Source organism: Oncorhynchus mykiss, chromosome Y, assembly GCF_013265735.2.
Source record: "Oncorhynchus mykiss isolate Arlee chromosome Y, USDA_OmykA_1.1, whole genome shotgun sequence".
Taxonomy (NCBI): domain Eukaryota; kingdom Metazoa; phylum Chordata; class Actinopteri; order Salmoniformes; family Salmonidae; genus Oncorhynchus; species Oncorhynchus mykiss.
The window spans coordinates 35,453,227-35,467,436 of record NC_048593.1 but is presented as its reverse complement, the minus strand read 5'-3'; the positions used below and the strand labels follow the sequence as shown (position 1 = coordinate 35,467,436).

The 14,210-nt window shown below is 40.4% G+C and overlaps 2 protein-coding genes across 6 annotated transcripts in view; one reads left to right on the top strand and one right to left on the bottom strand.

The window, feature by feature from the left end:
• Positions 1-1,517: 1,517 nt before the first annotated feature.
• On the bottom strand, positions 1,518-12,735 carry LOC110510179 (reticulon-3). 4 transcript variants are annotated; one of them, XM_036968008.1, is made up of 8 exons: positions 12,717-12,735; positions 12,273-12,365; positions 5,268-5,475; positions 4,982-5,120; positions 4,224-4,293; positions 2,987-3,033; positions 2,845-2,903; positions 1,518-2,636 (listed from the first exon to the last, which is right to left on the bottom strand). In XM_036968008.1, the coding sequence occupies exons 2-8, from the start codon at positions 12,349-12,351 to the stop codon at positions 2,588-2,590; spliced, it is 651 nt and encodes a 216-aa protein (XP_036823903.1). In that variant the 5' UTR covers positions 12,352-12,365; positions 12,717-12,735; the 3' UTR covers positions 1,518-2,587. The 4 variants fall into 4 exon arrangements, with proteins under 4 accessions (XP_036823903.1, XP_036823902.1, XP_036823904.1 ...); XM_036968007.1 differs by lacking the exon at positions 12,717-12,735 and adding an exon at positions 12,469-12,684; XM_036968009.1 differs by lacking the exons at positions 12,273-12,365; positions 12,717-12,735 and adding an exon at positions 11,623-11,870.
• Positions 12,736-12,911: 176 nt separating this feature from the next.
• Positions 12,912-14,210, top strand: part of LOC110510173 (mitogen-activated protein kinase kinase kinase kinase 2) — a 32,560-nt gene continuing 31,261 nt past the window's right edge. The window contains exon 1 of one of the 2 annotated variants that reach the window (XM_036968004.1): positions 12,912-13,341. In XM_036968004.1, coding sequence (XP_036823899.1) covers positions 13,249-13,341 — 93 coding nt within the window. In that variant the 5' untranslated portion in view covers positions 12,912-13,248. The remainder of the gene's footprint in view (positions 13,342-14,210) is intronic. The other variant, XM_036968005.1, reaches the window with a different exon arrangement.

Sequence of the window (14,210 nt, the reverse complement as noted above, 5' to 3'; positions counted from 1 at the left end):
TAATAACGGTGATGTTGAATAATATTATTATCCCCATATTGGAGTTCTAACCTAGATTCTCCTTCAAAACTAATGAATGCCACGTAATCGGGTTACACAAAAGCAAAGCAAAAAAGTAACAAAAAAAAACAAACACAAAAGCAAAGCCTTCACAGCAAGGGCTTGTAATGACATGCAAGGGATCAGAGAGAAACTCATTGACATAATAATCCAGCTATGCCACTCAAAGCCGTTGTTTTAGCATGTTACGTGTACAATTCAGCCCCAGTTCATCTCAAATGAGCCTATTGGTGATCTTGGTGTAACATTAAGATGACGGATTCCTCAGATTCAGGCAGAGTTCCATGCTACAGACCCACTGCTTGTGTACATAGACGGCTATAAAGTGGCACCCAAGTGCACATAAACAAAGGACGCCCTTGAGCAAGGTACTTAACCCTAATTACTCCGGGTCGCCGCTATAATGGCAGACCCTGGCCGTGACCTCACTCTCCAAGTGTTTCTCATGGAGAATTGGGATATAGAAAAAATACATTTCCAACTCACACATGCGTATTAGTACACACTTGCACATGTGTGAAATAGTACAAATAAGCACCCACCAAATTAAACTTTTTTTTTTGTTGCATTATCTAGCCAATCAAATATTGACAACAGGGGTCCTGTGACTGTTAAAAGCTCACAGGGCTGAGGAATCATTGACAGCATGAGAAGACACTTTACTCTGTGGCCTATAGCTACATCTGGATCCTTCCCTCTCTCGTATTGTCAATTGGCCACTTACGAGTTATATCATCTCCACCATTGTCACCATCACTGATTGACCCTCATCATCCAGAGTTGGATTACCCATCAGGCACATGTCCAGGGGCCCCCCACTGATGTTATGTAAAGAACCTGGCATAAACTATGGCAAAATATGTAGAATGTCATGACATTTGCTTTAAAATTGAATTGTTTTAGCCATAAGGAAAAATGTAGAATTATATCCAGCGGATCTTTCATTACAACAAAAATGGACTCGGCTGATGAGTCACTCCCTGGTTATACATGGCCTTTGTGTGCCGCAAAATGGATGTCATGGTTTAAAATATTACACTCACTGTCAGTACGAAACACACATGACATTCTCTGTGACATGAGCACATTCATTTGACATTAGGTGGTAATGTCTCGTCGTTGGCTTGGAGGAACGGTAGTCCATACTAGTTTCTTTCCCCTAGCGCCTAACATGTGCAAGCCAGATGGCACTATATCCTCCGTGTTACTTAGCAGAGTAATGTAGTGCCATCGTCATACTCCTTAAACCCATCTTCTCAGGGTTGAGTCATGTAAAAATGCTTTGGCATTTTTCATTCAATAATCAGAGGCAAATACGTAGCCTACTTTTACAAGCAACCTTTTATCTAATCCTCCGATTGCATCATGTGTGATCCTTTACACCGATACGCTAATTCTGTTGGTTTTACCAGCTCACACACACTGACAAAACAGGATAAATGAGCCGTGACAGCTTGTTGCGACGGTTTCTTTCCTTTTTATTTCAAGTTTGAGGACTTGCTTGCAAAATACTCAGTGCAGATAGCAAACAAGTGTCCTATAGGATGAACTGAGATGATGCTGAATTGGTTGAGTGCCCCCTCCAAACAAAGACATTACGTCAAACAATTCATTTTTCCCCCCCATCAGACATCATTGCACACATGATAGAACAGCAGAAGGTCACTTTCTTTATTACCACGACTCAGAATGCTCCTCTGCCCGGTTTAAAAAAAATCCATAACCGAGACACCAGTGATGCAGTCTCACCTAATCTGGATCCCAGCTTTGAGTTCTTTCATAAATAAAAATGTAAAAAAAAATCTTTATTTTATGCCAATTCACAAACTAAACCAACAAATTACTTTTCCCTCAAAAAAAAAAAAAAACTAACCAGATTAGTGTACAAACATTTGCTTTAAAAAAAAATAAATAAAAGCTATACACCATTCTGTATCCTTGAAATAATTAAAAGTTCCCCCTGGCTCAATCAGGAATAATTTGTTAAAGCCCCAATCAGTAGTTGAAACCAAGCGCCTTCCACCATTTCGTTAAAAAGATGAGATATGGGGTTGGAGAAATGTAACCACTGTCAAAGTCATAGACAGCGATATGGATGCAAGGACAAACAATCCATGATAACAACATTAGTTCTACCAATGCTTTGAGGCTATATAGTGTTAGTTCCCATTTACTTTGTTTACAAACATTGGAGTAAAACAAGTTTATATTTCAGGTTCTGATGGGGTACGACAATTGAACTAAGCTCATGAGGCATTTATACATTATATTCTTCAATAATTAATGGGTACATATCATTCATTTATAAGTCACAAAATGGATGTAACAACTACAGATTGAGTTATTCAGAATGTGTCTGACTCCAACAACAAATACAAGCATTGCACCCTTTGCAAGTTAGTTACGGTACATTGAATATTGAGCGATGACTTGGCCACAGGTTTGACGCTGGGAATGCATTTGAAAGGGTAGGACTGAAGTTGCAGAATTAGGGAGAGCGCAGTTGTTGAATAGGGGTCATGGACAATCACTCTGCTTTGGTACGCTTCAGTGCCCCTGGAAGTTTATCTTGAAGCCTGAAAAGGGGAAATCATGCTGTACTTCTCACATGTATATACACTGCACCTGGGAAGACAAATCCTTTAGGGTGGTTTAACCAAGAAGAAGCTACTGATGTGGTGTGGTCCTGCCATGTAGAAATTATATTACCAAAAAAACAGAACACGGTGTTCTGTGATTTCACCTCATCTACATATTGATGGTTAGAAAAAGATGTGCCCTTACTTTGCAAGTGTGACTTCAACTCTGGTGCGAATCAGTTCAATGTATTGATCAATCTGGGTCTGAAAGACAAAAAAATTGTTAACCAACACAGGTTCATAACAAACATTAGTAATTGTATGTAAAAACAAACTTTCATTCTTACTTTATTTTTGTCATAAACCGGAGGCGTGCTGAATAAGATGACATCAGCTGTCAATGAGAAACAGAGTGGACTCTGGTTAGGCACATTTGTATCTCTGGAGGTTTCCAGATCGCATGGGACACCTCTAACATGCTATTTCAATAAAGCTACAGTATTCATTGAATACTATGGACCTGTTAAAATTACAATATATTACTGTACCTCTCAAGGCTATTTAAACCATGTCTACTGTACATCATTCAGACCTTGTCCCCTCCCATCTTTAGAGTAAATATAAGTCTGATTGCTCCCCGCAATTATGTAGGCAGAAGTACTGATCTGTACAATACAAGAACATAGACCAGGGATGGGCAACTTGGATGGGGTGCCCCAAAAAAAATCTGAACTCACGAGGGGCCAGTGTTGTTGGCGGGTCTGAGTACCCATATGTGGATACGCCCCCACATTGCGAGTGAAACATTTTAGGAACCCCACTCTTGACAGCAGAGAGAAATGTTTGAGTTAACTTTGTGCAATTCTACACATTCTGCCATGGGGTGAAGAGAAAATGTTGCCATTTTAAAGCAAGTTTCCTGCAAGTCTACGTATTTTGCCATAGTGCGGAGACAAATGATCACAGTTTTTAAATATGATACCTGAGACTGACGAACAAAATCAAATGGGGGGGCCCCCCCAGACAGTAATTAGACCATGATAACAAGTTTAGATAGCTGACCGCTAGAATAATTTACCAATCTAAAAATGTTTAGCTGACAATGGGCTAATTGAGTGACTATCAGTGCCTGACATAAGAGAAACACCGCAGGTGCACACGCACATTTCCACCTTGTGTATTCTACTATTCTAACTTGCAACAGTAGGTTGAAACCCCGACGGAGTAAATAATAAAAACGGTAAGTTAATTTTTTGTTATTGATTAATCTGAGGGCAGCCAGTTGCCCATCCCTGACACAGGACGACTTACAGAGCCCCATTAGTTATTAACAAACATGACATGTAATGAGAAGTCTAGGTTCCCAGAGGATCGTAAAGGAATGCATGACATGTAATGAGAAGTCTAGGTTCCCAGAGGATCGTAAAGAAATGCATGACATGTAATGAGAAGTCTAGGTTCCCAGAGGATCGTAAAGAAATGCATGTGCACATTATTAGAACATCAGTGTCTACATGACCGGGTGCAGAACACTTATTTGTGAGCATCAAACAAATGGAAGACTGGACAGTGTGTGATTCTTACCCAGTATGAGGATTGTGATGCCATTGAAGACAGCTCCCACATATGTCATCAGCCACATAAAACCAGCCAGCTGCAACAGAGGGACCAGAACATTTCAGAAACCTACCACACCTTATGGATAAATGTCATGACAAGAAAAATGACATTTTCCTTGGCCACTATCAATCAATTTAATTATTATCTTCTTATTCAAACATTGACTGTGTTTGATATGAGCGTCCCACAATGTTTAGCCTCTATAGTAACTTACTGTTGGAAAAACACACTAGCTGTAATCCACTCCTTCCTTCATCTGATAAACTCTTAATCCCTCATTTGAACATCTGCCAGGCATTTCTTTCTCTGCCACCACATGACAACTTTTCAGGCTTTCTTAGTCAGGCGTAACAATACATAAGAGACCGACTTCAGTGTTGTGAAAAAATCTCAAGAAAAAATCTCCAAAGACAACTGACCACAGTTAAAATAGACCAACAGCTCTTAAGGTGTGCAAAATACTACTTTAATTTTACAATTCTAAGCACCTTAAGTCAATTTTCCATCCAGTCAAAATAAACCCTAATTTTGTCCCAAGAGCATTACCCTTCAGCCGAGTAGATGAAACTGGTGAGACTCACAAAACTACTCCCCTTGCTATACATGTCTGACAGAAGATTTCTACATCAAGCACTTCTAGAATGAATCATTTAGATCCAATTGAAGACCATAGCATTGGAAATCTCCAAGACGGCAGTAGCTTATAGCCTAATGAACATTACCTTGAGTGAGTCCACCAGGTCCTCCACCAGCAGCAAGTGTTTGATCTGTTTAACGGCTCGGTTCACATAGGTCAGAAACACATCCACATATTTACGGAAAGTCTCAGGCTGAACAGTTAGGTCCTGCTCCATCAGACCCCTGTGGGAGAAAACGCATCAGTCATCACCTAACAATCAAATCAGACAATGACTCCAAGGGGGTCAAGTTCAATACAAGTAGACTCAGTTCTAATAATACATCCTTGTTTCCCCATGTTCCAACATATCCCAAGTTGAGCGGTCATACTTGAAGGGGTGGCCCTCTCCAGACTTCTGCACTGCCTGAATGACAGACTTGTAGATGCGGAAGGTGATTGTGACACAGAGCAGGGCAAGCAGCAGGTAGGACAACACACTGATGATGCTGAAGATGGCCAGGGACAGAAGGACCAGCAGGGACATGCCAAAGGCCACCGCAGACTTCTTGGGGTCCCGCCAGTACACCAGCTCCATCACTGGATGAGGAACAAACAGGATGGAACAGGGGAGAGAGAGTTAATTCTCAAGCCAAACCTGACTGTCAGATGATCACAGATGTCCTTTATAAATCCTAATACTGAAGGAAGGTTTTGATGAGAAACCTGAGAGCATAAAGTTCCCAATTTCCCTCATATGATCTCAGGTATGACCATAACGCCACTGCCAACATGCAGTTCATTCTAGTTGAATGAGTCGTGGCTGTGAGGATTATCCATGTTACAACACACAGATCTCAGACAGAGCCAAATCTAAAAGGCATTTTCTCAGGGTTCAAAATAATGGAATGGAACACATGGGCAACTCCTTTTCGCCGTTATTTGGTCACGTCATGTTAGTCTAATTCTCCATAGCACCAGGGCATCAGTCCACAATCAACACTGGAAAATAATTTCCCTCAGTTCTCAGGTGAGCGCAACTGGTGGCAAATGGTTATCATTATCCTGAAAAATGTGTAATCCAGTCAACGGTCTCATATCTAGTGAAATTCAGTGGGGACCTACATTTCATTCATAGTTGTCCTAATTCAGGAGTTGTTCACTTTCCCCAAATGGGCTGTAGCCTGCAGCCAGGGTTTTTGTAGTCTAGAATGGTGCCAAAAACATGCGCTTCGACACAAATGGCCCCTCATCTGTTAACTTGATGCCAGTTCAGGAACCACTAGGCTACATCAATAGCTAGGATTCCATGTGAATATTCTCAAATTCACATTAAGAAAATAAACACATTGTCCCACCATTGGTGTGTTTCCACTAGGGTTGCAAAGGGTCAGAAACTCTGGTAAATGAATCCCTGGAATTTCTGAACTTTTGCTTAAATTCATCAAACAAGTTAACGTATAACAGTGAAGTGTTTTTGTGGGATACACAAGGCAATTCTAGGTCTTGTGGCCTAATTTTTAGTTAAACTATCCCCAATTCTATGGAATTGCAACCCTCTGCATGCAGTGTATTCTTCCATCACATGTACAGCTGATTCTCAAGATCTTGCACACTAATGAGATGCTATTGAGCCCACACTACTACACTGTCTGAGCCAAGGACTACATGCTTTCTGGTAAGTTTTGATTACAATACTGGGTGGGGTGAATATATTTTATATGACTTACATGATTTTTTGTTAACTAGAATAATAGTAGCGTACAGCAACGTTTGTTTAAATCAATTCTAACTTGTTAACAATTCCTGCTAGTTAGTTTTTGCTACAATGTGGGTTTTAGCTTGCTTGAGCCTGCTTGCCGAGGACTGTTAATTCACCCGTTTCCATACGTTTCATTTGAAAACATTTCTTACAAAAGGAGTTGTTTAATCTAACTTAACTATTTATCTATTCCTGGAATGTCAAATTTACAAAAAATGTAATCTATGTATAACAATGAAGGTTCATTTAATTGTAAAATAAGATAAAAAATATTCTAAAATATTAGCTTTGAATGCCTGAAATCTATCATCTTGTTGTAGTTAAAGTTATTTTGCAACTGACATGCAGGCATGACAGTTAGCATGAAAAAAATAGGCACAGGGTAGCTAGCTTAAGTTTGGTACCTAGCTAGCACCAATACAACTAGCCTAAAAACAATGACCAGTAGAAACTGCCGTAATCTTCATTATTCTTAGCAATGATTTAGGAATCCTTGTGATTAAGTATTAGCTAGGTAGCCACTTGTTGACCTATTGAAATTGAACTCCAGTTCATGAAGCTAACATTATAGGCAACCAGATAGCTTCATCTGGCTAGTGAGGCTCAACCGGACAGGGTTATGCGTTGTGAAGCTAGCCACAATAAAGATTAGGCACAAGTGGAAGTTGCCATTTGCCTTCAAAATAAAAGGATCTCTTTGAAAGTGATACGGAAGGTTACAATCGGTGGACTCGTGCCATATTTAGACTAATGTTAAATCAAGGTTTGAATGCGAAGCAATAAAATGGGGTATCAGTCTACTCGGTGACACCCACAGAACACAATTGTTCAGAGTTTACACAAATATTAGCGTTGTAGCTCTTATCGCGGGACTGACTGTGAAATCACCTCCCCAGTAAGCCTATTTTGTGTATTGACATTCAAATTGCACTGTACAGCTTTACCTAAGGATTGGGGATCAATGAAATGGGGTATATTTTTTCCCCAACATCCTCTCAGAGTTAGACTCCAAAACATCCAGCCAGTATTGTTTTTCCTTGGGAATAGTGTTCAATACACAGGTTGACAATAAATGTGGCTCAATTCAGTTGTTTCAAAGTCCCGCAATAAGAGCTACAATCCATAGGTAAGGCTGTACAGTGAAATAAGTATGTCCCCAATGCAATTCTAAAGTATAATACATCCAGTGTGGTTGCAATAGATGTCAAATTAACAACATTGTCTTTTGCTGGTTTTACATAACATTCCAACCTCATTTAGAATGACCTATTCAATTATGGCATAATTCTACTATTTGTATTCATTTGCATCACTGACAATGGCGTTTGTGGCTGATCCTTATTGTGGCTAGCTTCACATAGATGGGTCCGACCACCATTAATCAAATAAAAACTGTCTTATAAATTAGGGTTATTTTTTATGACACCTAGCTATAGCTACTGAAACCGATGTCGTTTTGCAATATTTTTGAGGAAGACATTGTTTGCATCCATGAGCTAGCTAGCTTTTTTATGACCAGTACTGTAGGTTCACAAGACAACTTTACCAGCATCATAGCATCAGTATTGATGACTTGTGACATATGACATACGAGTGATAATTGAATAAAAACGCAAAACATTAATGAACGTGTTAAATTATTGTGTGACGTGCAGTCATATTCAGGTCCTGATTGGCCAAATAGTGTTATTTGATACGCAAAGACTACACTATATTTAGTGTAACCTACCTATATTTACACTATCCTTCAAATACTGAGCAACACATTTACCATTTGTCTCCGTACTCCATAAGTGGTGAAACACTAAAATGTGATCGTCTTTGTTCAAATGTATATGCATGAAACATACATTATGGAACACATGCCTCACACTCAGTCATAGTTAGTGGAAATCAAAAGCTGGCCTCCTTATTGTAAGGCACATTGTGCACATTTTGCCAAGCTGTTTTTAGCTTCTGAAGCAGCCAAATGGACTTTTACAATAGCTGGCCAGGCTAGTCAAACTAACATGGGAGAGACGATATGGACATTACAATAGCTGGCTAGTCAAACTAACATGGGAGAGACGATATGGACATTACAATAGCTGGCTAGGCTAGTCAAACTGTAACATGGGAGAGACGATATGGACATTACAATAGCTGGCTAGGCTAGTCAAACTGTAACATGGGAGAGACGATATGGACATTACAATAGCTGGCTAGGCTAGTCAAACTGTAACATGGGAGAGACGATATGGACATTACAATAGCTGGCTAGGCTAGTCAAACTGTAACATGGGAGAGACGATAAGGACATTACAATAGCTGGCTAGGCTAGTCAAACTGTAACATGGGAGAGACGATAAGGACATTACAATAGCTGGCTAGGCTAGTCAAACTGTAACATGGGAGAGACGATATGGACATTACAATAGCTGGCTAGGCTAGTCAAACTAACATGGGAGAGACGATATGGACATTACAATAGCTGGCTAGGCTAGTCAAACTGTAACATGGGAGAGACGATAAGGACATTACAATAGCTGGCTAGTCAAACTAACATGGGAGAGACGATATGGACATTACAATAGCTGGCTAGTCAAACTAACATGGGAGAGACGATATGGACATTACAATAAACTGGCTAGGCTAGTCAAACTGTAACATGGGAGAGACGATATGGGCATTACAATAAACTGGCTAGGCTAGTCAAACTAACATGGGAGAGACGATATGGACATTACAATAGCTGGCTAGGCTAGTCAAACTGTAACATGGGAGAGACGATATGGACATGCCTGGTGCCCAGAATGATGACGTTGGTAGCAAGAGTGGAGGAGAATGAATTCGGTTCAGTGAGTCCTCCTGATGACCCCTTCACAGCTAGTTAGTTATACCTGTGCCTAGAAACTTCAGAGTGAATTTGAAACGTGTCTGCCGGAGTTGGGACTGTACATTATCATTCATTTTGTACAGGAATAATAGTTTAAGCTAGACGGAGAGACGATAAGGACATTACAATAGCTGGCTAGGCTAGTCAAACTGTAATATGGGAGAGACGATAAGGACATTACAATAGCTGGCTAGGCTAGTCAAACTGTAACATGGGAGAGACGATATGGACATTACAATAGCTGGCTAGGCTAGTCAAACTAACATGGGAGAGACGATATGGACATTACAATAGCTGGCTAGGCTAGTCAAACTGTAACATGGGAGAGACGATATGGACATTACAATAGCTGGCTAGGCTAGTCAAACTGTAACATGGGAGAGACGATAAGGACATTACAATAGCTGGCTAGTCAAACTAACATGGGAGAGACGATATGGACATTACAATAGCTGGCTAGTCAAACTAACATGGGAGAGACGATATGGACATTACAATAAACTGGCTAGGCTAGTCAAACTGTAACATGGGAGAGACGATATGGACATTACAATAGCTGGCTAGGCTAGTCAAACTGTAACATGGGAGAGACGATATGGACATTACAATAGCTGGCTAGTCAAACTAACATGGGAGAGACGATATGGACATTACAATAGCTGGCTAGTCAAACTAACATGGGAGAGACGATATGGACATTACAATAAACTGGCTAGGCTAGTCAAACTGTAACATGGGAGAGACGATATGGGCATTACAATAAACTGGCTAGGCTAGTCAAACTGTAACATGGGAGAGACGATATGGACATTACAATAGCTGGCTAGGCTAGTCAAACTAACATGGGAGAGACGATATGGACATTACAATAGCTGGCTAGGCTAGTCAAACTGTAACATGGGAGAGACGATATGGACATTACAATAGCTGGCTAGGCTAGTCAAACTAACATGGGAGAGACGATATGGACATTACAATAGCTGGCTAGGCTAGTCAAACTGTAACATGGGAGAGACGATATGGACATGCCTGGTGCCCAGAATGATGACGTTGGTAGCAAGAGTGGAGGAGAATGAATTCGGTTCAGTGAGTCCTCCTGATGACCCCTTCACAGCTAGTTAGTTATACCTGTGCCTAGAAACTTCAGAGTGAATTTGAAACGTGTCTGCCGGAGTTGGGACTGTACATTATCATTCATTTTGTACAGGAATAATAGTTTAAGCTAGACGTTAATCCCGTAGTTGTGATTTTCACCTAATGTACTACAAAAAGTGCTTTAGCCGTCATCCTGGCCTGATATCGGCTACATCATCTTAGCTACTTCCCTCTCCTTAATGCGGAGCGAAGGACACTGTGCCGCATCTGTTGCAGCGCATACTCTCCCCATTGAGCAGTAGACTATCAGTGACATCCAGATGGTTACTACCAATATTACAAGTTATTTCTCGTATAGGCTGCCATCGTACTAAAAATAAAATCAAGTGGGATGGAACAAATTTGAGATTGTGACCAATACTACAAGGTATTTCTCCGTAGCCCATCAAAATAAACATCACTTACTTTTACAAGTAACTAGTGCCATGCTGCTGCCAGTAGCCAGCATTTCTAGCTGGAAGGGCTGATCAGAACAACTGACTGAACCGAATCCATTCGTCGCCACACTACGCCGCATGACATACGCCATCCATTTGGGCACCAGGCCTGTCCATATAGCCTCTCCCCTGTAACACTGGCTAGCTTTCAATAAATTGGCTGAGCGGTCAAGAGTTACCTCTACATACGATCAAGACAAGTCACATTGCATGCTGCATATTTCAGGTGCACTCGAGCTGATCAGAGGAGAGGCATAGAGGCCTCTTTATCTTATTTCAGTCATCAGCTCGGGTTTTACATTGAGATATAAGCAGGATATTGGCCACCTTCATGACGAGGAGTATGTACAGGAGTTCTGATTGCGTCCAAGTTTAGGAGTTCAGTAAATTTGCCTAGAGTATAGTGTTGAAATGTACTAATGAGAAAAATGTGCAAGAATTGAAGGTGCCAAAAATAATGTCATAAGGTTTTACCGTATACACAAAAAAAACATTACGTTTCTTGGCTCACCACTTACATTTCCTTGACGAAACCACTGAGCTGACATGGTTGGTTTGATTAATGAAAGCAAAGGGATGGTAACCATGCCTTCCTTGGTCCAATCCTTGTCAGGGTGATTAGAACCATTTTAAAAAGCCTTCAAACAGGGCCATGTGCTCGCGGTCGCTGCTACCCGGGATCCTTGGTATGTCCCTAAACTGACAATACCGTAGCTACATAACATTGGTCAGAGATCAACTGGGTGAACAAACGAACTATTGTGGGCTACGGAGCTACTCAAAAATACAAAAGGCTTTCTCTGGTCTTCGGCCTTTGCTAGCTACCAAATTACCCAAACAATTGCTTTATGGTATGGGCAATTCGCAACACTGTTAACCAACATAGAGGGACTGTAACGTTACCTATAATATAATAAACCAATAACTAGCTAACGTTAGCCAACATGAGTCCTGTTCAACATGTGATCAAATCGCTAATTCTCTGGGGCACCGTTAGCATTCATTCACTCACTCACACACAAACACACACACCACACAAACAACAACCCCCGGCCATCAATTGTTTGAACATGAATCGCATACGAGTGTGGTTGAGCTGAGCTCGAGCTATTACGGTCAAAATGTTTGCATTCAAAATAAAACAATTCAAAAAATAATAATTTCCTACCGGAATATGTGGATTCTTTTGTCGATGAAGCGTTCAGAGAGGACGAGATCTGGCCAGACTGTGTCATCGGATCTGCCATTTTTGTGATGATTTCTACCCAGACAACGAGACAATCAAAATAAACGTAAAATCGAAGTGCGTAGCTAGCTAATATGTTCTGTTCCAAATTCTTTCCAATTTGTAATAGATGACTGACGCTAAATTGACTCCTCAAGCCCGTTTGACGCCTTGAAAATGATGTTTCGGAGCACAACGATGGACGTGCCTTCACCACGAAGGGGGGGCTTGGCTTTAAAGGTGTGGTCTCAATATGGTCTAGTCAGTATCATTACCTTATACCGCATATTTATACAGTGGTTTACTTATGCTACTATTTTCAAAATAATTGTTTAAAAAATCCTGAGTTCATTTTTCCTATATCCATAAAATAACTTTAATAATCACCCAGTCAATCAACCAATCGTCTCAAGAACCCCAGGGGCTCTCCCAAGTTTATTCACAGGGTTTACTACCTACCCCTTTATATGTGTGTGTGTGTGGGTGTGGGTGTGGGTGTGTGTGTGTGTGTGTGTGTGTGTGTGTGTGTGTGTGTGTGTGTGCGCGCGCGCGAGTGCGAGTGCGAGAGGGGATTATTATCACAAATATTTTTACTGAAATAGAAGGAAAATATAAAATATAATTTAAACAATAACCGAAATGGGGACCAATTACTATTTTTTGACAAGGCTTTGTGTCACTGAAAAACCCAGAATGTAGATTCTGTTTTCCATTCAGTGGCAACAACAATGCCTTATTATTTACAAAAATGTCATGGCACTGGTAGGCTGCCGTTCTCTGAGCATCACAAGGCTGTATAGCTGCCATTTTTATTTCAGCTTTTGCTTCTGATGGTTTGTTGCAGAGGAAGTGCAGACATCTGGATTGGAATCATATAATTAGTGGCTAGAAAGCACTAGTCGAGACATACAGTGCTGCGATGGATGCAATTGGTGTTTCCTACTCGAACCCATTGGAGGACTACGAGATGATTCACCGGATCGGTAGTGGTACATACGGAGACGTATTTAAGGTAGGCCTATTTGAAATAAACCATGCTCTGATATTTTGCAGTCCTTTAGTGAAAATTATGTATCTTTCGAACAGGATTTGTAACCACCCCACGATTTATAAGATTGTTTTGATATGGCTTTATTGGTATACCTGAGCAGACCCACCTGTTTGATTAAATGGTTATTCATATCCCTAGTCGGTTCCATGTTGACGGGTTGCAGTCAACGTTTAAAAAAATAATGTGATGGTTTTATTAATCAATAGTGATATAAATTGTTTTGTGATTTTATTTTTTTATATATTTTTTCCTGATATAATGTTTGCCAGAAAAGTGGTATTTCACCATCTGTTCTGTCATCAATTTGTGCATGGAGGCAGGCTGCATGGTCTCTCTCCATAACTGTATTGAATGTTTGGTTGACATGTGCACAGAGTTTAACATCAGAATGACTGATGTCAAAACAAGGCTCATTGAAATGCTGAAAAAGCCCTTTCTATTGGTCTACCTGGTCATTTGTTGAAAAAGGTCCAGCACACTAAATTATGAAATGCACTCCACTGTTAAATCTTACAATATGGTTAGCTGAGATGGTGACTAGAAGGGAGCAGTTGGTAACAGGAAACTAACAATGAGTTGAGAAAGGAAGAAGTGTCATCTGTGAGAAACTCACTGTACACATCAAGCCAGTACCCTGACCGATAGCATAATATTTGGAATGGCCAGCAAATATAGTATTTTCACTGCAGCTTCACTGTCATAGCACATGACACCCAATACACCCTTGTAAAGTATTGGAGATAGTTCTGTAATGAATGTACTTTTTCTAATTGAAAAAATAAAATGAGTAGATCATTATGAAATTAGGGAACGATTGGTCGCCTAGGTCC

What these genes read in the sequence shown, in the direction of transcription:
- LOC110510179 (XM_036968006.1), bottom strand. Translation starts at nt 11,196, where the DNA reads ATGGCGTATGTCATGCGGCGTAGTGTGGCGACGAATGGATTCGGTTCA. An exon ending in GGCACTAGTTACTTGTAAAA is followed by an intron (nt 5,476 to 11,072) that starts GTAAGTGATGTT and finishes TTCCTCATCCAG; the next exon opens with TGATGGAGCTGGTGTACTGG. An exon ending in CGGTTTATGACAAAAATAAA is followed by an intron (nt 2,904 to 2,986) that starts GTAAGAATGAAA and finishes TTTGTCTTTCAG; the next exon opens with ACCCAGATTGATCAATACAT.